Source organism: Microcaecilia unicolor, chromosome 1 (genome assembly GCF_901765095.1).
Source record: "Microcaecilia unicolor chromosome 1, aMicUni1.1, whole genome shotgun sequence".
Taxonomy (NCBI): Eukaryota; Metazoa; Chordata; class Amphibia; order Gymnophiona; family Siphonopidae; genus Microcaecilia; species Microcaecilia unicolor.
Window position 1 is genome coordinate 376,886,502 of NC_044031.1, and position 24,529 is coordinate 376,911,030.

The window sequence follows — 24,529 nt, forward strand, 5'->3', positions numbered from 1 at the left end:
TCCAAATTTTACTCACACAAAGCAGGAAAAATGAATTAGTGTCTAGGGCCCTTGACAATAAAACCTAATGCTTTAACTCCTTTTATTCAGTTCACCAAGCTGAGAGGGTATATCAATGTGATATCATTGGACATTGTTAAAGATACTTGCCCATTGGCTTCTGTTTCACACCACACTCAAATGAGCCCAATCACAATGCTTGATCCAGCCAACTATTTTATGATAATGCTTAACCAATAATTTACATCTATATTTTCCTTCTTAAACTAAAATACAGTGTTCAATGAACAAGCTACTCAGGTTTTCCATAATTACTGGGAAAGACATGTATGAATTAGAGTGTCTGCACCATATGCAAATCCTCTGCTGGTCACATCACACTAGGATCCGTGGCAGCTGAATACGACTAGGATAGTAGACAAAAGAAAGTATCAGAAAATTAATCCTACAAAAAAGAAAAGGTTAAAGCATATTATAAGAAAATATACATAAATCATTTGTTGACCCCTCTCACAATCTTCCTGGCCATTAGAAGGAAAGTGAAATGAGACACTGACTGCCCCACTGTGGTTCCTTACCCCAGTTTAAGGTACTCTGATCCTGCCAGCAGTGCACAGCATGTCCAGCGTGCCAATTTGTAGCTGTTGTTTTTCAGCTCTGTGGCTATTACAGCCCCTCTCTGAGAGTCGAGCTTCTGACGCCAGTCCACCCCATTACAATGCTGGAAAAAAAATGAAAAATCCAAATAATGCTTTTCCTCCGTGGGACTCAGCACAGAGACAGGCTAGTACAGGTACCTCAACTAAACTGAATTGGACAGAAACCACCAGATAAGGGAAAAAATATCAACAAAAAACAAAACAAAACTACTTGTCAAAAGTTACTACTCACCCTGGAGTCCCACTCATTAAGTGTTTTAATATTGATAAATGACACTTCTCCATTGGCACCTGTCATCACACCATCGTGTTCACAACGAACAATCAAGTCAATGTCTTCTCCCAGCTTCCACCTGCGATACCTGGAAGTTAAGAGGAGATGACTACTGAGTATCATATCACAGACTGATACAGCTCTTCCACCTCCCAAACTCTGATCTTCAACTAGGATCCTTCTACTCATCCCAAACTGTAAGTTTGCCCTTCCACCTCCCAAACTCTAATCTTCAACTAGGATCCTTCTATTCATTTCAAACTGTAAAAGTTTGCCATAGCAAAGTCCAAGGAAGGAACAACTTAACTTTAACCATGATCAGCTTCCTATACCAGATCACAAAGTGAGGGCTCTAAGAATGTGAAAGCAAAAGGGGAATCAAAGAAAAACCTGTGAACGTACCTATACGCAACGGAAGCAACCTCATTTTTATCAACATCATCCTCTATGAAAGGGTTTGGATTAGGAAACTTGTATTTTTCCATTCCCTGTGAGAGCAGCAAGAAAAACATATCAACTGCAGATCAGAAAAAAAGCATCAGAACGTATAAACATGGGGGTCAGAGTACTCAGATGTTCATTTCTGGAACCTCATGATCTAAAAGTGAGTGCATACTGTTGCAAGACAAACCCTTCTCAAGTTAGAAGAAACCTATGTTTCCCAGAAACAGCTGGTTCCAATAATATCCCCGGCTCGTGACACAGCAAAGATCACAGCACCTAAGCTGAATCGCATTCTCCAGTATCGTGCACTGGTGCAGGGAGGTTAACTTACACACACCAGTGTCTGCACTGCTAAAACACCACACTCCTACATACCATCCGCAGGCACTGCTGGGAGAAATTGTGGTTGATGTATGTTGCTTCCATGGCTAGATTCCTGGGAGAGTTGAAAGAATTCACTTCATCCTGAGGTGGTTCATTTGCTGTTTCGCTGACAGTGAGTAAGTCTGTAAAAGATAAGGTACTACCCTGTGAAAAAACCTGGAACAGATCAGAGATGTCTTCTGCACAAACAAGGAGCAGGCTTCATCTAGTCCCATTCCAGCTACTTACCAAAGTCAGAATTGTCCCTTTTGTCAAAGAAGATTTTAGATCCTACTCTTTGAACCACAATGTCCCAGGAATTTACAGAGCGGGTACAGCACATAAGAGTGGCCAGGATAGCATCTGTAGCAAACACATTCCCCTGTGTCTTTGCCAGCTAAAGATTAAGAAAAAAAAAAGGTCAAGGGATGCAGAAGAAGAAAAAAGAGACAATGATTGTCAAAATTAAATACACGCTGTTACAAGTTGTGGCAATTCTGCAGTACATTACATTTAAGGCTTCAATTTTTAGATATTTACTTTTAAGTTGTGTTCTTCAAAGATACCACAAAACTGGTGTTTATTGTCACATCTGTGACAGATACTGTTCATAGGGTACTTTCTCCACTGGATTAAACTAGAGTTTAGTCTTTATAGGTTTTAACCAGTAGTTAACTGATAAAACATTCCTACTGCAAAAAAAATAGGTGTTCATGGGATAACCATCACTTCTCTAGTTCTCCTCACTCCTACACCTCTTGCCTGCCTTTGACTGTCCACTCCAATTTTGTGTTTTCTGTCCTAAGGATACCTCAGCTGTACATTAGTAGCTGATGGGTCTCAATTCTTCTCCTGTTGACTTTGCCACATACTCTTTGCTGTTCCCAGCAGCAGACACTGGAGATGCTGGGAAGAGGACAAAATGAGCAAGACTGAGAGGAGAGGTTTGAGACTGTGGTGGTGGTGGAGTACTAGCTGGCAGGGTGTGAATGAAATTGTGTTGTGATAGTATATTTATATCATAGAAAAAATGTGTATCATATTATACATTAAAATTTGTAGTTATGTTGTCTTCACTGGTGAAAATTATACAAAGGTGGGCAAAATATCCAAAGTCATGTTCCAGTACCAGAGGAATAGGAGGTATGTGTTAAATACAATCACACCATCAGATAAAGCTTCAAACACCATACAGCTTACATATCTGTCAAAAAGCATTAACAGCATGCAAGAATGACTTGCTGAAAGCATAAGTGTATAAAATGTTGATTTGCATTAACAAGCTGGTGACATCGGCATACAAGAATGCAGTTCAATCCTGGAGCTCTCCTCTCTTGCTGATAAAACCCCAAAATAAAAGCACTCCTCAGTGAAATACAAAGGGCTAAGAAGCTCCAGGTGTCAGTCTGGAGTCCTGCAAACATGGCAAGCAAGAACCAGCTGCAGGAGGAGAAGGGCGAAGCCTGGCGCATCGTAGTGGCACGCACACCGGGGGTGCACTCAAACTCCTTGGGCAGCACGGCATTAGAGACTGAAAGTGAGGTGCTGCTTCAGGGGCCCGCTGATAATAGGAGAATGAAGGGGGAGAATGGGAGAGTTTCTAAAGTGCTTGGCTGATTTCGTTGACCAATTTAAGGTCAAAAAAATACAAAAATAAAACTGTTTAATGGGACAGAGTTAGCATGGGTTCAGCTAAGGGAAGTCTTGCCTCACCAACTTGCTTCAATTTTTTGAAGGCACGAACAAGCATGTGGATAAAGGTAAGCCCGTTGATGTAGTGAATCTAGACTTTCAGAAAGCTGTTGATAAAAGTTCCTCACAAGAGACTCCTGAGAAAATTAGAGTCATGGGATAGGAGGCAAGGTTCTGGTGTGGATTAGGAATTGGTTACTGGACAGAAAACAGACCTTAGGATTAAATGGTCATTTCTCTCAATGGAGGAGGGCGAAGAGTGGAGTGCTGCAGGGATCAGTATTGGGACAGGTGCTATTTAACATATTTATAAATGATATGGAAATCGGAATGATGAGTGAGGTGATTAAATTTGCAGATGACACAAAATTATTCAAGGTTGTTAAAACACATGCGGACTGGAAATTGGAAGACTGGGCATCCAAATGGCAGATGAAATTTAATGTGGACAAATGCAAGGTGATGCACGCTGGAAAGAGTAATCCGAATTAGTTACATGATGCTAGGGTTCACCTTCGGGGTCAGCACCCAAGAAAAAGATCCCGATGTCACTGTAGACAATACGCTGAATCTTCTGTTCAGTGTGCAGTGGCCAAAAAAGCAAACAGGATGCTAGGAATTATTAGGAAAGGGATGGGGAATAAGACCGAAAATACTTTAATGCCTCTGCATCGCTCCATGGTGCGACCACACCTTGAGTATTGCATTCAGTTCTGGTCGCTGTATCTCAAAAAAGATATAGCGGAATTAGAAAAGGTTGAAGGAAGAACGAACAAAATGATAAAGTGGATGGAACACCTCTCGTATGAGGGAAGGCTAAAGAGGTTAGGGCTCTTCAGCTTGGAAAAGAGATGGATGAGGGGAGATATGATTGGGGTCTACAAATTTTCAATAAAATTGTTTATTAACGAACATCCTCCAGTTTCTGGTATCCTTGGTCGCTCTCCCACTTTTTGTACACTGGGGTCTACAAAATCCTGAGTGGTGTAGAACAAGTAGAAGTAAATCGCTTTTTTTTACTCATTCCAAAAGTATAAAAACTAGAAGATACTCAAGGAAGTTACATGGAAATACTTTTAAAACAAATAGGAGGAAATATTTTTTCACTCAATGAATAGTTAAGCTCTGGAACTCTTTGCTGGAAGATGTGGTGGCAGCGGTTTGCATATCTGGGTTTAAAAAAAGGTTTGGACAAGTTCCTGGAGGAAAAGCCCATAGTCTTCTATTGAGACAGACATGGGGAAGCAACTGCTTACCCTGGGATTTATAGCATAGAATGTTGCCACAATTTGGGTTTCTGCCAGGTACTTGTGACCTGGCTTGGCCACTGTTGGAAACAGGATACTGGACTAGATGGACCATTGGTCTAACCCAGTATGGCTACTCTTATGATATGACCTGGGTGCCAGAGTTGAGGAGACAGAAGCTAATCATGATGAGTTCATGAGCTGACAGTCACAGGAAACCTCAGTTTAGAGTTTAATTTCCTCCAACCTTCCTCTGGCCTGACCTCCGATTTAAAGGCCCCTTGAACCAATTATAAGGATAGAAAGTTAATTAGGGCATCTCTATTTGTCAGCAGTCCAGCAGCAAGATGGGGCTATCCAGTCTTTTGAACCAAGTGTCACATGTTCAATTATCCCCCAGTTGGTGAGAGGTCATATGAGTGTACTCAGTGCAAAGAGCTCCTAGCACTCAGAGAACAAGCCCAATCCATGGAGGTTAGAGTAAACAACTTGGAGCAGCTGAGACAGAGAGGTATAGAGAGGAGGCCTACAAGGACATTGTAGAGAGATCCCACTTCTGGTCTGGCAACCTCCATGCTGCCATGGAGGAAAATGGTCACCTGAAAGGAGAGCATCACCTTGGAGAGGCAGAAAGTGATCCTATAGCAAAGGACCTGCCCCTCAGGGGATATAATATCCTCTCGCACAGAGGATGTTGTCTTCAGGGCTTCTGCCCAAGAAGAAAGGGTTAAGATGGTCATATTAGTTAGAGATTCAAATCATTAGACATGTAGATAGTTGGGTGGCTGGTGGATGTGAGGATCGCTTGTTACTTGACTGCCTGGTACGAAGGTAGTGGACCTCACGCATAACCTAGATAAGATTTAGACAATGCTGGGGTGAAACCAGCTGTCTTGGTACATGTAGGTACCAAAACATACAAAAAATGTGGGAGGTTCTGGAAGCCATTTTCAGAAGTGCTCCCCATTCCACGCACACGACCCAAGAGCCAGGCAGAGCTCTGAAGTCTCAATGTGTGGAAGAGATGATGGTGTAGGGAGAAGGGATTTAGATTTGTTAGTAACTGGGTAACATTCTGGGGAAGGGGAAGCCTATTCTGAAAGGATGCACTCAACCTTAACCAGGCTACTGACACTAAAATTTAAAAAGTAGACAGAATAGTTTTTAAATCAGAACCTTGGGGGGGGGGGGGGGGGGGGACTGAGTGCAACCCTTCCTGAATTGCTATCCTGCGCTAAAACTGTTTTATGCCCGTGTTAACCACATGGGAAGTTTTCTGCATGGGCCTCTCAGGGATTGTGTGTAAGAGCATTCATAAATGGAACAAACTGATTTAAATTCAAGAAGGAAGATAAAATGGCATTTTAAAACACAGAAACTTTGCTACTTTTCCCCCTCAAATAGTCAAATAATAGACAATGGTAGACAAAGCCTGAAATGGTCGTCCACTTTGCTCATTAAGGTGACTACTGATCCATACAGGTGATCCCCATACTTGCATTCAGGGGCCTGTACAGGTGACCCTCATGCCTTTGAAAGCACAATAGTCATTCCACTGCTGTTTTGGGTTCAACTGTTAACTCCATGCAGGTTGTCTCAGTACTGTACATCCAAACCCTTGTGTACTTCAGAAGCTTAGCAAAAGATGACACAGAGCATAAAGACCAAACCACTGGATTAAATGAATAGACACGTCCCTCCACATTCTTTAATTTATTTATTTGGGGGGGGAGGGGGGGCACCTACCTTGCGAATGACAGGATCATCAGTGGTGGTGACTGTGTGGAAGATTCTCTTGATGCTTTTCAAAGATCTCTCATTCCTGGTGGTGATTCTGTCAAAAGCTTTGTCGTAATACTCCAGGGCCCCGCAGCACTCTCTGAGGACGATAATACATATGCTGTCATCCTAGCTCATGCATATATTACCTTCCTGGTGCTTTTGTATGCTCAAGCCTCTGCCATACACATACACCTCTCTAGTTGTAACCATAGCCTCTCCTCCCTCCAACTTCCTTTTGCAGCTCAAGGGTAGATTCTGAAGCAAAGTTTCTGAAATTTGGTAGCAGCTGTGCAGCCCATTTGCATATAAAATGGTATAAATTTCGTTTTTGTAAAAAATAAAAGTAATTTTCTGGCATTTATCGTATGCTGGATAATTTATTCTGTTTTTAGTTTTGGAACTAAGGATCTTACTGAGAAAGCAGGTGGGGGGAGGGGGGTAAGGGAGAAGGGGAAATCAAGGAGCACATGTAAAGAGAATTATGAGCAAAGGGAGGAAAGAGAAAAGAAAGGGGAGAAAAAAAGCAGAAGGATCAAAGGGGAGATCTGGGAACAAGGGAGAACCTACTGTTTTTTTTATATACCTCCTGGCAATCTCTCTCACACACACACTCAAATTCCATTTTTAAAGCCCTCTCATTTACAACTCTTTAAAAGCGCTCCCCCCCTACCCTAAGCTGATTCCTTTTCCTACACCCTCCTCTCCTCAGTGACCCCTGGCTTGGTAGTAGAAGGAAGACAGAGGTATGTTTCTTGATATATCCAAAGGTAAAATTATGTATAATCATACCTGATAATTTTCTTTCCATTAATCATAGCTGATCAATCCATAGACTGGTGGGTTGTGTCCATCTACCAGCAGGTGGAGATAGAGAGCAAACTTTTGCCTCCCTATATGTGGTCATGTGCTGCCGGAAACTCCTCAGTATGTCGATATCAAAGCTCCATCCGCAGGACTCAGCACTTAGAGAATTACACCCACGAAGGGACACTCTGCCCAGCTCACCACCGCCGAAACGGGGGAGGGGAATTAACCCAGCTCATCCCCACACAAGTGGGGGAGGGGAATCCGTCCAGCTCATCCCCGCGGAGCGGGGGAGGGACACCACACCCGCCGATGCGGGGGGATCTGGCTTATCCTGCAACCGCAACCGCGGGAGGAGCTGACTGACCCTAACACCGCCGAAGCGGGAAGGGTACAAAGCTGCCCTACAGCCGCACGAAGCGGGAGGGAGTGCCGGCAGAATTTTAAGTCTCAATCCAGCCCCGTAAAACGGAGGGGAGAGGAATGCAGCAGCTCACTGTAACACAAACTCGTCTTAACTCTTGAAGAATCCAAGTGAAAAAACTTGAACACGAAGTCTTTCTGAAGTAACTGAAGACTAAACTTGAACCTGAAATGCAACCAGAATAAAAACAGTACAGATATCTGGGAGGGGCTATGGATTGATCAGCTATGATTAATGGAAAGAAAATTATCAGGTATGATTATACATAATTTTACCTTCCATATCATCAAGCTGATCAATCCATAGACTGGTGGGATGTACCGAAGCAGTACTCACCCAGGGCGGGACATTGAAATCCCTGACCTCAACACTGAAGCTCCAAACCGGGCCTCCGCCCGTGCAGCCACAGTCAAACGGTAATGCTTGGAGAATGTATGAGCCGAAGCCCAAGTTGCCGCCTTGCATATCTCTTCCAGGGAGACGGATCCGGCCTCTGCCATCGAGGCCGCCTGAGCTCTTGTGGAGTGAGCCTTCAGCTGGATAGGCGGCACCTTCCCCGCGGCCACATAAGCCGCTGCAATGGCTTCCTTGACCCATCTTGCCACTGTAGGCTTAGCAGCCTGCAGACCCTTACGAGGACCTGCACACAGGACAAACAGATGATCTGACTTCCGGAAATCATTGGTCACTTCCAAGTATCTGATGATGACTCGTCTCACATCCAGATATTTAAGAGCAGAGTACTCCTCTGGGTAGTCCTCCCTACGAAAGGAAGGGAGACAGAGCTGCTGATTCACATGGAATCGAGAAACAATCTTGGGCAGGAAGGAAGGCACTGTGCGAATAGTCACTCCCGCCTCAGTGAACTGCAGAAAAGGCTCTCGACAAGAGAGCGCCTGGAGCTCGGAAACTCTTCTGGCTGAAGTGATAGCCACCAAAAAGACTGCTTTCAACGTGAGGTCTTTCAGAGATGCCCTCGACAAGGGTTCAAAAGGCGGCTTCTGCAATGCTCTTAGCACCAGGTTGAGATTCCACGCAGGCACCACTGAGTGCAGAGGAGGGCGCAGGTGATTAACTCCCTTGAGAAAGCGCACCACATCTGGCTGCGAAGCCAGGGAAACACCCTTCAGGCGGCCCCTGAAGCAAGCCAGAGCCGCTACCTGGACTTTAAGGGAACTGAGCGACAGGCCTTTCTCTAGACCTTCTTGCAGGAACGCCAACACTGAAGAAATTGGAGCAGTGAAGGGAGAAAGTGAGCCTGCTTCACACCACGCTGCAAAGATACGCCAAACCCTGGCGTAAGCAGTAGAAGTAGAGCGCTTCCTCGCTCTCAGCATAGTGGCGATGACCTTGTCTGAGAAGCCCTTCTTCCTCAGACGCTGCCGCTCAATAGCCAGGCCGTAAGACCAAAGGGGGAGGGATCCTCCATCACCACGGGACCCTGATGCAACAGGCCCTGCTCCACTGGCAGTCGCAGAGGATCGTCGACTGAGAGCCTGATCAAGTCCGCATACCAGGGACGTCTGGGCCAATCCGGACCCACCAGGATTACCCTGCCGGGATGCTTTGCCACCCGGTCTAGCACCCTGCCCAACATGGGCCAGGGCGGGAACACATAGAGAAGCTCTTGTGTCGGCCACTGTTGGAGAAGAGCATCTACTCCCAGGGATCGAGGGTCCCGTCCTCTGCTGAAGAAGCGCGGCACTTGGCAATTGGCCGATGACGCCATCAGATCTAGGCTCGGCTGGCCCCAGCGCTTCGTGATGTCCAAGAACGCCTGAGCAGATAGCTGCCACTCTCCGGGCTCCAAGGTATGGCGACTGAGAAAGTCCGCCTTGACATTCATGACTCCGGCAATGTGGGCCGCTGAAAGCTGCTCCAGGTTCGCTTCCGCCCACTGGCATAGATTCATAGCCTCCTTGGCTAGAGGGGCGCTCTTGGTACCTCCCTGGCGGTTGACATAGGCCACAGCCGTGGCATTGTCCGACAGAACCCGTACCGGTTTCAACGCCAGTACCGGGATGAACTCCAAAAGCGCCAACTGAATGGCTCTGAGTTCCAGGAGGTTGATAGACCACTTTGCCTCTGCAGGAGACCAGAGTCCCTGCGCTGTCCTTCCCAAGCAGTGGGCTCCCCAGCCCGACAAGGAAGCGTCCGTCGTGACGACAATCCACTCTGGGGTCACCAGAGGCATTCCTGCAGACAACTTGTCCATCTGCGTCCACCAGCTCAGCGCCTTGCGCACTGCTGGGCCCAAGGGAAGGCGCACAGCATAATCCTCCGACACCGGAGTCCAGCGCTGCAGCAGAGAGTGTTGAAGTGGTCTCATATGAGCCCTGGCCCAGGGCACTACTTCCATCGTGGCCGTCATAGAGCCCAACAGCTGCACATAGTCCCAAGCCCGAAGAGGAGAGGCTACTAGGAACTGGTTCACCTGAGCCTGAAGCTTGACAATCCGATTGTCTGGCAGGAACACTCTGCCCACTTGGGTGTCGAATCGAACTCCCAGATACTCCAGGGACTGAGTGGGGCGCAGCTGGCTTTTCTCCCAGTTGATGATCCATCCCAGGGAGCTCAAAAGAGCAACCACCCGGTTCACAGCTTTGCCGCACTCTGCATAAGAGGGGGCTCGGATCAACCAGTCGTCCAGATAAGGATGGACTTGTACTCCTTCCTTCCTCAGGAAGGCCGCGATGACCACCATTACTTTGGAGAAGGTCCGCGGAGCAGTAGCCAACCCGAACGGGAGGGCTCTGAACTGGAAGTGTCGGCCCAGGACTGCAAAACGCAGGAAGCGTTGATGAGGAGGCCAGATGGGAATATGCAAGTACGCTTCCTTGATGTCCAAGGATGCCAGGTACTCCCCTGCCTTCACTGCCGCTATAACAGAGCGGAGAGTCTCCATGCGAAAGTGCCGAACTTTCAAGGCCCGATTGACCCCCTTGAGGTCGAGGATAGGCCGGACAGAACCTCCTTTCTTTGGTACCACAAAGTAAATGGAGTAACGTCCCTTGCCAAGCTGATTTTCTGGCACCGGAACGACCGCCCCCAGGCGGATGAGATTGTCCAAGGTCTGCTGCACTGCCACAGCTTTGACCGGAGACTTGCAGGGAGAGAGTACAAACCCGTCTCTTAAGGGTCGGCAGAACTCTAGCTTGTAGCCGTCTCTGATGACTTCCAGCACCCAAGCGTCTGAAGTTATTGTGGTCCACTCGCCCAGAAACGAGGACAGCCGTCCTCCAATCTGCACTGGGGCGTGGACCAAGACCCCGTCATTGGGTACGAGACCCTGGGGGAGGACCGGAGGGAGCACCTCCGGGACGGCGGTCTCTGCGAAAGGAACGCTGCTTGGGGGAGAAGGTCCTCTTAAAGGAAGAGGAGGCAGAAGAGCCCGACCTGCCCGGGCGGTACCGACGGGCTTCCTGAAACCGTCCTCTGGAGGTACCGGGGCGAGCACTAGCTCGAGCCCTGACCTCTGGTAACTTCTTGCCCTTAGACGTGCCGAGATCGGTCACGATTTTGTCCAGCTCGACCCCAAAGAGCAGCTTGCCTTTAAAAGGCAATCTAGCCAGGCGGGATTTAGAGGCGTGGTCAGCAGACCAATGCTTCAGCCAAAGCCACCGCCGCGCAGAGATTGTCTGAGCCATGCCTTTAGCTGAGGCTCTCAAGACATCATACAGCAAGTCTGCCAAATAGGCCAAGCCCGATTCCAGGGCCGGCCAATCATCCCTCAAGGAAGAATCCGAGGGGGAAGCCCGCCGCACCATAGTCAGGCACGCCCTGGCCACATAGGAACCGCAAACTGAGGCCTGCAAATTTAAAGCAGTAGCCTCGTAGGACGACCTTAAGGCCGCCTCCAATCTTCTGTCTTGGGCGTCCTTTAGGGCCGTGCCACCTTCCACCGGCAACGCCGTTTTCTTAGTCACCGCAGTGATTAAAGAATCCACGGTAGGCCACAGATAGGCCTCACGTTCGCTCATAGCCAAAGGATAGAGGCGGGACATAGCCCTAGCCACTTTAAGGCTCGCTTCTGGGACATCCCATTGAGCCGAAATTAAGGTGTGCATAGCCTCATGCACGTGGAAGGTTCTAGGCGGGCGCTTCGTCCCCAGCATAATGGCAGAGCCAACAGGGGCTGAGGGAGAGACGTCCTCCGGAGAGGAAATCTTCAAAGTGTCCATGGCCTGTAGCAACAGGTTGGGCAAATCCTCTGGGCTAAAAAGCCGCGCTGCAGAGGGGTCATCCGCTCCAACTGAGCGGGGATCCGTCTCCTCCAAGGAATCCGCAAAGGACCGTTGGGAGACCTCAGACACGCTGCGCTCATCTACATCGGAGGAGACAAATTCCTCCAAGGCCTGGGAATCAACCCGAGGGCGTTTACCTCTGGGAACCTCAACCTCTTTACCAGACGAGGGAGCAGGGGCAGCGTTGTGCATGAGGAAGGCCTGATGCAGCAGCAAAACAAACTCGGGGGAGAAACCCCCCAGACTGTGCACTTCCGCAGCCTGGGCAACAGCCCTAGACGCACCCTCAACCGGCGCTCGCAAGAGCGGGGGAGAGACATGCTGCGCATCCAAGATGGCGTCCGGCGCGACACTCCGCGAAGGAGCCGCGCGGGAAGAACGGCTCTTAACTTTAGCCGCTTTTGTGCCGTCGCCCAAATTAAGGGCGTTCATGGCATTAATGTCTCCAACCTCAAGGGCGGCCCAAGAAGAAGCCGTCCGAGCCGCGTGGCCGGCCAAGATGGCGGAGGCGAGGAGCGGGGGATGGGCGTTTATGGCGGGAAAAACCGCCACGCCGGAGGAAGGACCGGGACATACATCGGTCACGAAACTGTCACCCAACAAGGGCGAATCAGGCTTGAAGACCCCCGCATCCCCTCTAGAAGCGCTCCAGCGATCCGGGGAGCGACCCTTTGCGCCCTCGCCCTCCGACGCCATATGCCACGAGGAGAAGAATCGGGGAACCCCCTGCCCACTATAAAAAGGTAAAAATTACCTGCTGTCCGCTCCGAGCTGTAACGACCTGGTGTCCCAGTGAGTAGCTGCAATAGACGCTTAAATAAACGTCGAAATAAACGCCTTTAAGGACGTTCAAAATTTTTTTTTTTTTTTTTAACGGAGCCAGCGGGAGGGGGGAGAAAAGGAGGGACCTGGCACCACCAGGTTTGCACTTGCTCAAAAGAGCCCTCAACCCCAGGCACTCAACAAAACCTAAAAATTAGGCTTGGAGGCCTAGCCAGAGCTGCTGCTGTGTGTGACCACCACCTGCTGAGATAGAGAACATACTGAGGAGTTTCCGGCAGCACATGACCACATATAGGGAGGCAAAAGTTTGCTCTCTATCTCCACCTGCTGGTAGATGGACACAACCCACCAGTCTATGGATTGATCAGCTTGATGATATGGAATCATAAGATTCAATGCTAAAAAATGCATATTGCATAGTGGAGTGGAGGAGTAGCCTAGTAGTTAGAGCACCAGTCTTGACATCCAGTTGTCCAGAGTGGCTGGTTCAAATCCCACTACTGCTCCTTGTGATCTTGGGCAAGTCACTTGCAATGAAGGGTTAAGTGGGATATGAAGTTACCATTGGTCCTCATGGCTATTCGTGCCACACCCCATCGTTCTACAGGAGTGTCACCTTTTGAGATGATGACAGGTAGGGAAATGATGTTACCAATTCATTTGCCTCCTGGGACAGAGAAATATCCAATGTATCTGAATGTAACTCACCTTGAGCTACTACTGAAAAAGGTGTGAGCAAAATCCAAATAAATAGTTAATGCAGACATGGTGCAAAGAAAACCATATCAACAACCTGGACAGCTCTGCTTTTAAGACCTCAGGTCTAGAGCTTTACTGCCCAGACTACAATTATTGTTTATGGTCATTCACATTTTGCTCCATCTTATGCCCCCTTCATTCTTTCCAGGTACATTAGTGGTTTTCCACATTCTATAAAATTTTTGCTGATCTCATTTTCTGGCAAAAGAATTGAGAACTTGATTTGACCTACTATGACCTGTTATTACCCTCAACCAATTAAAGAATTTCTCAGTATATGCTCAAGATTATGTTATACACACAAGCATGCATGTCACAAATTAGTTACTGTTCTTATATTTGCAAATTCAATAAAATGTGAACTAAAAAAAATAAATTGCCACCTATATAGAGTAAGGTCAAAATTCAGATATTGCAGTTATGTAACATATGCATACTTTTTTTTAATTTAAACTTTTACATTCATATTTTTAAGGTACAAAATAATACTTCCAGTTGTTAGAGAGCCAAGTTTCAGAGTTTTAAAAAAAAGCTCACACACATAGAAACACAAAACCTTTTACCAGACATTGAACTTATTTCTTGACTTTACTGAAGAATAAAAAAAAAAAAAAAAAAAGAACAGATTACAGAAGCTCTCAGGGAGGATGGGTGGTAGAAAGGGTGCTTTCAATTAAATGTTAGCAAAAGTACAATTTTTCTGTCCTAAGTTTGAAAAGTTTAGCTGTAAATAATTAAAAAAAAGAAAGAATACACAAGATAGACTGGTATAGCTTGTTCCAACCTCTAATCCCCCCCCCCCCCCCCATTCTTTCCCCGACCTGACTGGTATTACTTTTGAGCTGCATAAATGAATAGAACGATGAACCTCACCACTCAGAACTCAATCTGACCATTATCTGTGTAACCCAGGACCTTGACCCAAACACTTACATGTCCTGAGGATCCGACACCTCCATGTATCTCATCTTCATTAGTCGTGGAAAATCCATTTCCTCCTTCACCTCCCAATCGCTGCGCACCTCCACTGAAGAGTCACGCGGCTTCAGCTGAGCCTGGACAGAAACCAGACAGGAATGTGAGGGGTTGACTGATGCTCAACAGCTCTTCCAGACCGGGCAACTCATTGCCAGATAGAAGGCAGCAACAGAAATAAGTAACCCCTGGTTCACTGTCATCAGAGCAGGCCACAGGAAATGTTTACCAGACACCAACCTGAGACTTCTGGTCCCATTTCTGTCGCACCCCAAACTGCTTCTGGAATTTTTTCTGGAGGCGCAAACGGTCTCTGAAATAAAAAGAGGTGGCTATAAATGAGCAGGCAAATTTAAATCCAACTAGCAGTGCACAGTTCAATCTAAGTACACTGTTCCATTCATTGCCTAACTGCAAATGGTGCTGGTTTATATACTAAAGCAGTGGTTCCCAAACCTTGTCCTGGAGGCACCCCAGGCAGTCAGGTTTTCAGGATACCCACAATGAATATTCATGAGAGAGATTTGCATGCACTGCCACCACTGCATGCAAATCTCTCTCATGAATATTCATTGTGGGTATCCTGAAAACCTGACTGCCTGGGGTGCCTCCAGGACCAGGTTTGGGAACCACTGTACTAAAGAGTTTTAGAGTCTGTAGGTAAAAGTATGCCGCTTCTATAATCAGAAAGAAAACATTCATCTTTCAAAGGAGAAGAAAAAATATTGATGGGAGGGGAATTATAACCAAGGGCAGAAAAATGTCTTTTTTTTTCTACCTCAGACTGCATATAGCTCTCTATTCATACTGGTTGACTGAGTGGTGCAGTCTTACCTCTCTTTCTGCTTGGCACTCTTTGGTAAAGTCTGCAGGTTAAACTGCAACAGATTCCGGCGGTCCTTGTCTCTCCGTAGGTTTCGCTAACATAAAAGATAAAACAAAAAAACAAACATAAGGAGATGCTTTAAGATTTCATACCTTGTTTCATTTTAGCACGGAAATTTGCACACCATTGCGATAACATTATATAATGTGCTGCTAATAGAAGTCTAAACTAAACAAACCTAAAAAAAAAAAAAAAATGGAGTTATGAGGTGAACACAAGCCCTAATACTCTCTTGGGTCAATGCATCTGGGTTCCAAAAACCCAGGGGCGCAGTACAGCAAAGGAGGTGAAGTTAATTTGGGAAGAGACAAGAGCAGGACCTGGAGGTGATTGTATCTTATCTTTAAGGTAGTCAAAGGAAATGGCTATTACCAGTGGTATGCCACAGGGATCAGTCCTTTGTCCAATACTTTTCAATATATTCAGAGGAACTGGTAAACACCCTAGAAAGTGTGGAAAACATGGAGGAGGAATCTAGATAAGCTTGGGGAAGGGTTTAGTGTTTGGCAGCTAAGATTCAATGCTAAAAAAATGCAAATTAATGTATCTGGGGCTGCACAACCCAAGGGAATTGTGCACAGTAAGAAGAGAAATTCTTCAGTGTACAAAACAAGAGCACAGCCTGAAGTGGACCATATCAGATTATCGTAAGATAGAAAAGGCGAGGGCAAAAACCAGAAGGATGCTTGAGTGCAAAGAGAAAGGAATGGCCATCACGAAAAATGAGATAATAATGCCTCCCTATAAGCCTCTGATGGCATCTCATTTGGAGAACCACGTGGAAAAAAAAACATATTTTCACAAGGATATAAACTGGAGGGAGTTGGTCCAGGGGGTGGTTACTAAAAGGGTCAATGGTCTTCATCATAAAGCACATGAAGACAGACCAAAATATAAATAAGCATACCCTAGAGGAATGGCAGAATAGGGGAGATAAGAGACAATTGTTATATACCTCCAAGGTATATGTACAGTGCTGGAAAAGAAGGTTCTAGGAGATTTGCTACTCTTCAGTTTGCTGAACTGCCCCATTATGTCCTCCAGGTTTACCGTGAAGTCAGTAAGTTTCTCCGACTCGTCTGCTTGAAATATCATTTCCGACACCGGTATCCCACCCAAATCTTCCTCGGTGAAGACCGAAGCAAAGAACTCATTCAATCTCTCCACTACGCCTTTGTCTTCCTTGATCGCCCCTTTTTTCTCCTTGGTCATCCAGCGGCCCAACCGATTCTTTTGCCGGCTTCCTGCTTTTAATATACTGAAAGAAATTTTTACTATGTTTTTTTGCCTCTAATGCTATCTTTTTTTCATAATCTTTCTTGGCCTTCTTTATCTGTGCCTTGCATTTTCTTTGACACTCCTTATGCTGCTTCTTGTTATTTTCAGACGGTTCCTTCTATCATTTGCTGAAGGCGTTTCTTTTAGCCCTAATAGCTTCCTTCACCTCACTTTTCAACCACGCCGGCTGTCTTTTGGACTTCCGTCTTTCTTTTCTAATTCGCAGAATATGTTTGGCCTGGACCTCCAGGATGGCATTTTTGAACACCATCCATGCCTGTTATACAGTTTTTACCCTCTCAGTTGCCCCCCTACGTTTTTTTTTTAACCGTTCTTCTCATTTTATCATAGTCTCCTCTTTTAAAGTTAAACGCTAACATATTTGACTTCCTATGTATAGTTACTTCAAGGTTGATATCAAAACTGATCATATTATGATCACTGTTATCAAGTGGCCCCAGTACCATAACGTCCCTCACCAGATCATGCGCTCCACTAAGGACCAAGTCTAGAATTTTTCCTTCTCTCGTCGGCTCCTGCACCAGCTGCTCCATAAAGCTGTCCTTGATTTCATCAAGGAATTGTACCTCTCTAGCATGTCCCAATGTTACATTTACCCAGTCTATATTTGGATAATTGAAGTCACCCATTATTATCACATTGCCCATTTTGTTTGCGTCTCTGATTTCTTTTATCATTTCTGTATCTACCTTATCATCCTGGCGAGGCGGACAGTAGTACACTCCTACCACCGTCCTTTTCCCTTTTATACATGGAATTTCAACCCACAATGATTCAAAGGTGTGATTTGTGTCCTGCTTTCATCCCTTCTTTGTAGGCAGATGCCATGTGTTGACAGATATAATCCATTTTTGATCTTCTTTGCAGGCATATGCAATGTGTTGACAGCTGTCTTCCCTTCTTTGCAGGCATATGCAATGTGTTGACAGATACCATCCCTTCTTTGCAGGCATATGCAATGTGTTGACAGATGCCATCCCTACTTTGCAGGCACATGCAATGTGTTGACAGCTGTCTTCTCTTCTTTGCAGGCATATGCAATGTGTTGACAGATGCCATCCCTACTTTGCAGGCACATGCAATGTGTTGACAGATGCCATCCCTACTTTGCAGGCACATGCAATGTGTTGACAGCTGTCTTCTCTTCTTTGCAGGCATATGCAATGTGTTGACAGATGCCATCCCCTCTTTGCAGGCATATGCAATGTGTTGACAGATGCCATCCCCTCTTTGCAGGCATATGCAATGTGTTGACAGATGCCATCCCCTCTTTGCAGGCATATGCAATGTGTTGACAGATGCCATCCCTACTTTGCAGGCACATGCAATGTGTTGACAGATGCCATCCCTACTTTGCAGGCACATGCAATGTGTTGACAGCTGTCATTCCTTCTTTGCAGGTATATGCAATGTGTTGACAGCATGGCCCTTCAGCAGATAAGCTGAAGCAATCGTCTCCTTCAACCACCTGGCTATCGTTGCCTTAGAAGCGGCCCCTCCTTTCTTAGGACCACAGTAGAGGACAAATAGCTGGTCCGAGGTGCGAAACTCCTGTGTTCTCCTCAGGTAGCAACGCAAGGCCCTCCGAATATCCAGTTTAATCAGATGACGTTGCTCCTTGTTTGCTGACTTATCTTCCAGAACAGGCAAAGAAATTACCTGATTTACATGAAAATTGGAAACCACCATGGGCAAAAAAAAAGAAAGCACTGACCTCAATGAAAATTTCTCCTTGTAAAAAGACAAAAAAGGAGTCCTACAAGACAAAGCATGACGGTCCGATATCCGCCAAGCCGAAGAGATGGCCACCAAAAATACTGTCTTCAAGGTGAGGTCCTTACTAGTACACAACTCTAAGGGTTCAAAATGAGCTCCCACCAGAGCCTCCAGAACGATATTCAAATCCCAGAGAGACTAATGGATGCTATGGAGGCCGAATCAATTTTACTCCCCACAGAAAATGGATCACATCTGGCGCAGAAGCTAAGGACCCCCCCCAAACCGCTCCCCTGTAACAGGATAAAGCTGCTACCTGTACCTTTAAGATGGAAAGAGCTAGACCGCTATCCAAACCATCCTGCAAAAATTCCAAAACCTCCACAATAGAAGTTTGAAAAGGGAGATAAGACCAATCCTTGCACCAATGCTCAAAAAGCCGCCAGACATGCACATAAGCTATAGAAGTGGATTGCTTTCAGGACCGCAACATTGTAGCAACTACTCTGGGAGAAAAACCTTTCTTCTTCAACCTATGCCTTTCAAGAGCCAAGCAGTAAGTGAGAACGGAGAGGGGTCCGGCATCACGATCGGACCCTGAAAAATAACATTGTCTCTGTTAACCGGAGCAGTTCCTGCTCTGCCAGGCGCACCAGATCTCCGTACAATGGACGCAGCCAATTCGGGACCACCAGAATCACCGGACCAGTGTGACGCTCAATGCGTTGTACCACCCGAATAATGGCCACAGAGGAAACACAGTAACTGATGCCACGGCAGAACCAACACGTCGATCCCTTCCGCCTGAGGATCCCTCCTTCGGCTGAAGAAATGGGGTACCTGAGCATTGTCGGCTGTTGTCATGAGATCCAACACTGGCTGACCCCATCTCAAGACGAAGCGAGCGAAGACTGACCGATGAAGGGACCACTCTCCTGGATCCAGAGTATGTCTGCTCAGATAATTGGCGTCCACACTGTCCACGTGACCCTCTGAAAGCTCCTGAAGATGAATCTCCGCCCAGCAAAACAACTCCACCGTCTCCTCGGCGACCACCCTGTTTTTCATGCCCCCATGTCTGTTGACATAGGCTACGGCCACTGCGTTGTCGGAGAGAACCCTGATGGCCATGCCGACCAGGAGGCCCTGAAAGAACTGAAGGGCCAAACGGATCGCCCGCATCTCCAAACAATCGATTGATGGAACATTGCCCCTGGGCTACCTGACTGAGACAATGAGCTCCCCAGCCTGCCAGGCTTCCATCCGTGGTGAGTATGTAGAGACACCACTGTAGGCTGCAACAAGGGCTCCCGTCAGAGGCAACTGTACCTTCACTTCCTGAGTCTGTGGAGACCAGCGACTCAGCAGAGCACACTGCAGTTGCCGCATGTGCGCCCTGGCCCACGAACTACCTCTATGGCCACCGCCATCATTCCCAGCACTCAAAGGTAAGCATGGGCTGTCGGTGCTCCCTCTGCAATAAGCCATCGTATCTGCCCCTGCAGCTTGGCGAGCCGGGCAGACGGTAGAAAGACCTGGCCCCTGGCCATGTTGAAAAGCACTTTCAGATACTCCAGAGACTGCGATGGAACCAAGTGATTCTTGACCGAATTCACTACCCAACCGAGCGACTCCAAGAAACTGACTACCTGAGCTGTCGCAGACTCGCTCTCCACTCACGATTTGGCCCGGATCAACCAATCATCGAGACAGGGATGCACCAAAATGCCCTGCTTCTGCAAAGCCGCAGCTACCACCACCATGATCTTGGAAAAGGTACGAGGAGCTGTCGCAAGGCCGAAAGGCAGCGCATAGACTGAAAATGCCTCCATAAGACTGAAAACTGAAGAAAACACTGATGAGCTGCTTGGATGGGAATGTGCATTTTTTTTTTTTAATGGATTGAAGGAGGGGGCAGACTCAAGAAAAATGTCAGGAAGTATTTTTTCACGGAGAGTGGTGGATGCTTGGAATGCCCTCCCGTGGGAGGTGGTGGAGATGAAAACGGTAACGGAATTCAAACATGCGTGGGATAAACATAAAGGAATCCTGTTCAGAAGGAATGGATCCTCAGGAGCTTAGCCGAGCCGGTGGTTGGGAGGCGGGGATAGTGCTGGGCAGACTTATACAGTCTGTGCTAGAACTGGTGGTGGGAGGGGGGTGCTGGTGGTTGGGAGGCAGGGATAGTGCTGGGCAGACTTATACAGTCTGTGACCTGAAAAAGACAAGTACAAATCAAAGTAAGGTATACACAAAGTGGCACATATGAGTTTATCTTGTTGGGCAGACTGGATGGACTGTGCAGGTCTTTTTCTGCCGTCATCTACTATGTTACTACGTGCAGATAAGCTTCCGTCAGGTCCAACAACGTGAGGAACTCTCTACTCCGGACCGCCACAATGACTGAACGCAACGTTTCAATGCGGAACGAGGGAACCCTCAGGGCCCCATTGACCCTCTTGAGGTCTAAAACGGGATGAAAGGAACCCTCCTTCTTGGGCACCACAAAGTAAATCGAATAATAACCTGTTCCCTGCTGACTTCGAGGCACGGGCACAACCTCTCCCAGGTCGATCAGATGCAGTAAGGTGTCTCGAATCACTACTGCCTTGAGACAGGAATGACACGGGGACTCCAGAAAAAACTGAGAAAGCGGACCGTCGAACTCCAACTCGTACCTGTCGCTTACCACTTCAAGCACCCACTGATCTGACATAACCTGGGCCCACCTCTGGAAAAACTGCCTCAGCCGAGGGCCCATTCGCACCAGAGGCTGGGCCCCCACCCCATCATTGTGAGGCACGCCCTGAACAAGTGCCCTCCGATGAGGAGTCACGCCCTCCCCGGCGGCCCCATTGAAAGGACTGGGTGCGCTGAAAAACGACCTCTGGAAGCTCCACTAGACCTACCTGACCTCTACTGGCGAATGTCCCGAAAACAACCATGTGTCGAAGTTCCCCGGCCACCCACTTTGGGACGAAACTCCAGAAGCCGAGGAACCTTCGATTCCCCAAGTCTGCAAATCAATTTATCCAAATCCTCTCCAAAGAGCATGGAACCCTTAAAAGGAAGCGAACACAACTTAGACTTGGAGGCTGCATCTGCAGCCCAACCTCGTAACCACAGTGCCCGACGGGCTGCTACCACTAGAGTCATATTCTTCGCTGATGCTCGCAACAAATCATAAAGAGCATCCGATAAGAAGGAAGAGCCCATCTCTAACTTCACCAACTCCTGAACACAAGAGGCCCTGTCCACTACCGACTCATCCAGCAGTTTCTCGGCCCACAAACCGACGCTTGCAGAGCCAGTGCCTACAAATCAAAACTACGCTTCAGAAAGGACTCCAATTTTCTACCTTGGGGATCACAGAGAGACAGACACGCTACCATCCACGGGGATAGCTGTAGCCTTAGTCACAGCCGTCATGACTGCATCTACCGTGGGAAGCTTAAAAGTCTCTATCCTCCTGGGTTAGAGGATAAAGCCGAGACACTGCCCGAGCCACCTTACAAGGAGAATCAGGGGAAGCCCACTCCTGAGAAACCATCTCACTAAGATCTTTATTCATGGGAAAGGACCGCGCTGTACGCCGAACCAGGGGGTCAACCTGCTTCACCTCTCCCACGGGGGGCTTCTGACGGCTCAAACTTGAGTGTAGAGGAGGACACCTGTTCAATCAGCTCCGCCAGTTCATCCTTATGAAAAATTCTAACAACTGAGGGATCCTCCCCAGGGAGCGTACTCTCCTCCTGAGATGGCTCTAAAGAGTCCTCCTCCCCAAGCTCACTGAAAGCCTCCTCAGAGCAAGCTGGGGAGAAAGACTCCAAATCTTCAGCCCAATCCATTCAGGGTCTCTTAGCTACCACTGGACCGATCCCCCAACCAGGAGTGTCCAGCTGAGAAGACCCCAACTTACATGCCTGATGAGGGTCCAAATAAATTTCGGGGGAAACCCCATCCCCCCCTGAGCCCTCATTACCAGAAGGCTGACTGAGAAATGAAGGACCCGGCACAAACAGCGACTGATCAGGAGTGCGGGACTCAAAATGGCTGCATTTACCGCCAAAGACGGAGCCGCCGCTCCCGCCTGCAGACCCATCTCCATGCCAGCCAAAAACCGCCGCGGGGACCACCAAACTCTGGAGGCGCTGGAGTCAGCTGCTTTGGATCTCCGTGGGGGAAGGGAACCAAGATGATTATGCACTAGCAGAGTCCCCCAGCCAAACAGGTCTGCTCCTCCGGCCAGCCCAGGAAAGAAACCGGCACCACACCGGATCTTTAACTAGCTTTTTTTTTTCCCCCCTTCCAATCAAGCTTACTAGAGCCCGGTTGCTAGTGGCTGAGGAGGCACTCAAGGCTCCTGCCCTGACACGGGAGCCGAGGCACAAGGCTGACCAGACCAAAGGGCAGCACAGGGGGAGGGACCTGGCTACCCGGGTGTGACACCCCACGGGGAAATTCCAGGTCCCACCGGACCCAAATCCCCGAAGCACAAGGTAAACACGTGCTTTCAAAACTTTTTTTTCTTTTAAACAATCAAACGCCCTGAGAAAACCCCAAGGCCTACCAGACTGCACATCTACCCTCTGCTGGAGACTGGCTAGTCGGGGGTCTGCACAGGTTATATATACAGTATTCAAAGCTCAGTTTTTCTCAGTCTCCCTCTGCTGGTAGGAGTGCATAACCCAAGCGTCTTGACCGGTCTGGAGGGTCGCTGAGGAAACATGAGAATACTATGTTAAATGTTAATTATTAACATACACCATCACTGCTCTAAACCTACCTCAGAAGCACCCCATACAAAAATCCCTCAGCTTAATAATGGTTTTCCCAGTCTTGTTATGGCCCCTAAAAGTAAAAAGCCTCAAAATTGGGCCAAAGGGGCAACTGGCTTTGGTTCACACCTTCAGAAGTGTTCAGACCTGCTCCAGACTGCGTCTCGATAGCAACATATGACATCAGCAGGTGAAGTGGGGGACAGAAAAGAGACACAGAGTTACAGCAGGGACCATCTATCAGTAGGAAGAAGCAGGTTATAAAACCTCCCCTCCCACAGTGCCTGTTTCCCAGCAGCTGAATTTTTTCCCTTCCACTGCAAGCTACTCTTGATGGTAACCCAAAATGACATCAGTGGTAGGTTGCAGAATCAGAGTCCTTGCACTAGCCAGGGGCTTCCTGCAGTATAAAATTATTGTTGGGGGGGGACGGGAGGAAGGAAACAGGAATACTAATCTTGTAAGGACAGTTTTCCTTTAGGAAACAAGGCTGAAAACAGAGTCAGAAAACATTTGCTGTCAATTTATTCTAAAACTAGGCGTGCGAGTTGTGGATTTTGGGTGGGAAGAGAACAGGAATCCAATTCTACCCCACTTCCAGTGATGTACGGTGCCTGAATGTGTGGCTAATTACCTGTGCAAACCTCATGCGATTCCTCTGGTAGGCTGTCTTCTGCATTTTGGTTGTGTCCACCAGCTGGAAGCTAGTTTCATCCTCCTCATGGAAGTAAGCATACTGGCTTCCCCCACCAAATTGTGAGGAGTACTTATCTGAGAAGAAAGGACACCTATTACTGATCAGCTGTGAAACCCGTTCCCCATTTCCTTGTGGGAAACCATGACAACCTCTGTGAGACCAATACACCCTCCCCCAAAAGTGAATCTCAGAGGCATGATTCTGAAGAGAATGTTTTTAAAAAACTAACTCTATTACACCACAGTCTACACTTCACCAACTCAAAATGGTCTTATACAAACATAACAAAATAAACCCTCCACGAACAGGCATGTCCCGATTACAGAGTACAGTATTCATCTAAGTTAACATTCAATACATAAGGCAGCTCTATATTTCTACATATAAACCTCAACATGTGGCCCTTATACCTGCTCTATAACCCACCCTCTATCCTTCCATTCCCATTCCTCCATATCCCAATACCCTATAAGCACAAAATGACCCACTGTGCACACTTCAGCAAGTCCCCACAACTTAGTTCAGTTCAATCATGCTCTAATCACAGTGTTTGCACCTTTACCTATGAAAATGGAGGTGGAACATACAGTTTAAAAACTCCCATGCCGACAAAACGCCGTGGGTATGTCAGAGGGGAAACCCTACAGCAACTGGTATGGGACCTATGCAGCACGGCTCACAGAAACAGTCACAGGTAGCCCCA

At 47.4% G+C, this 24,529-nt stretch overlaps 1 protein-coding gene across 3 annotated transcripts in view; it reads right to left on the reverse strand.

The window, feature by feature from the left end:
* EIF3D (eukaryotic translation initiation factor 3 subunit D) overlaps positions 1-24,529 on the reverse strand; it is a 47,280-nt gene that overhangs the window by 13,035 nt on the left and 9,716 nt on the right. For all 3 annotated transcript variants that reach the window (XM_030210011.1, XM_030210021.1, XM_030210030.1), the window contains exons 4-13: positions 23,764-23,900; positions 15,285-15,370; positions 14,691-14,763; positions 14,409-14,530; positions 6,426-6,558; positions 1,990-2,137; positions 1,753-1,883; positions 1,336-1,421; positions 892-1,021; positions 579-721 (exon numbers count right to left, since the gene is read on the reverse strand). In XM_030210011.1, coding sequence (XP_030065871.1) covers positions 579-721; positions 892-1,021; positions 1,336-1,421; positions 1,753-1,883; positions 1,990-2,137; positions 6,426-6,558; positions 14,409-14,530; positions 14,691-14,763; positions 15,285-15,370; positions 23,764-23,900 — 1,189 coding nt within the window. The remainder of the gene's footprint in view (positions 1-578; positions 722-891; positions 1,022-1,335; positions 1,422-1,752; positions 1,884-1,989; positions 2,138-6,425; positions 6,559-14,408; positions 14,531-14,690; positions 14,764-15,284; positions 15,371-23,763; positions 23,901-24,529) is intronic.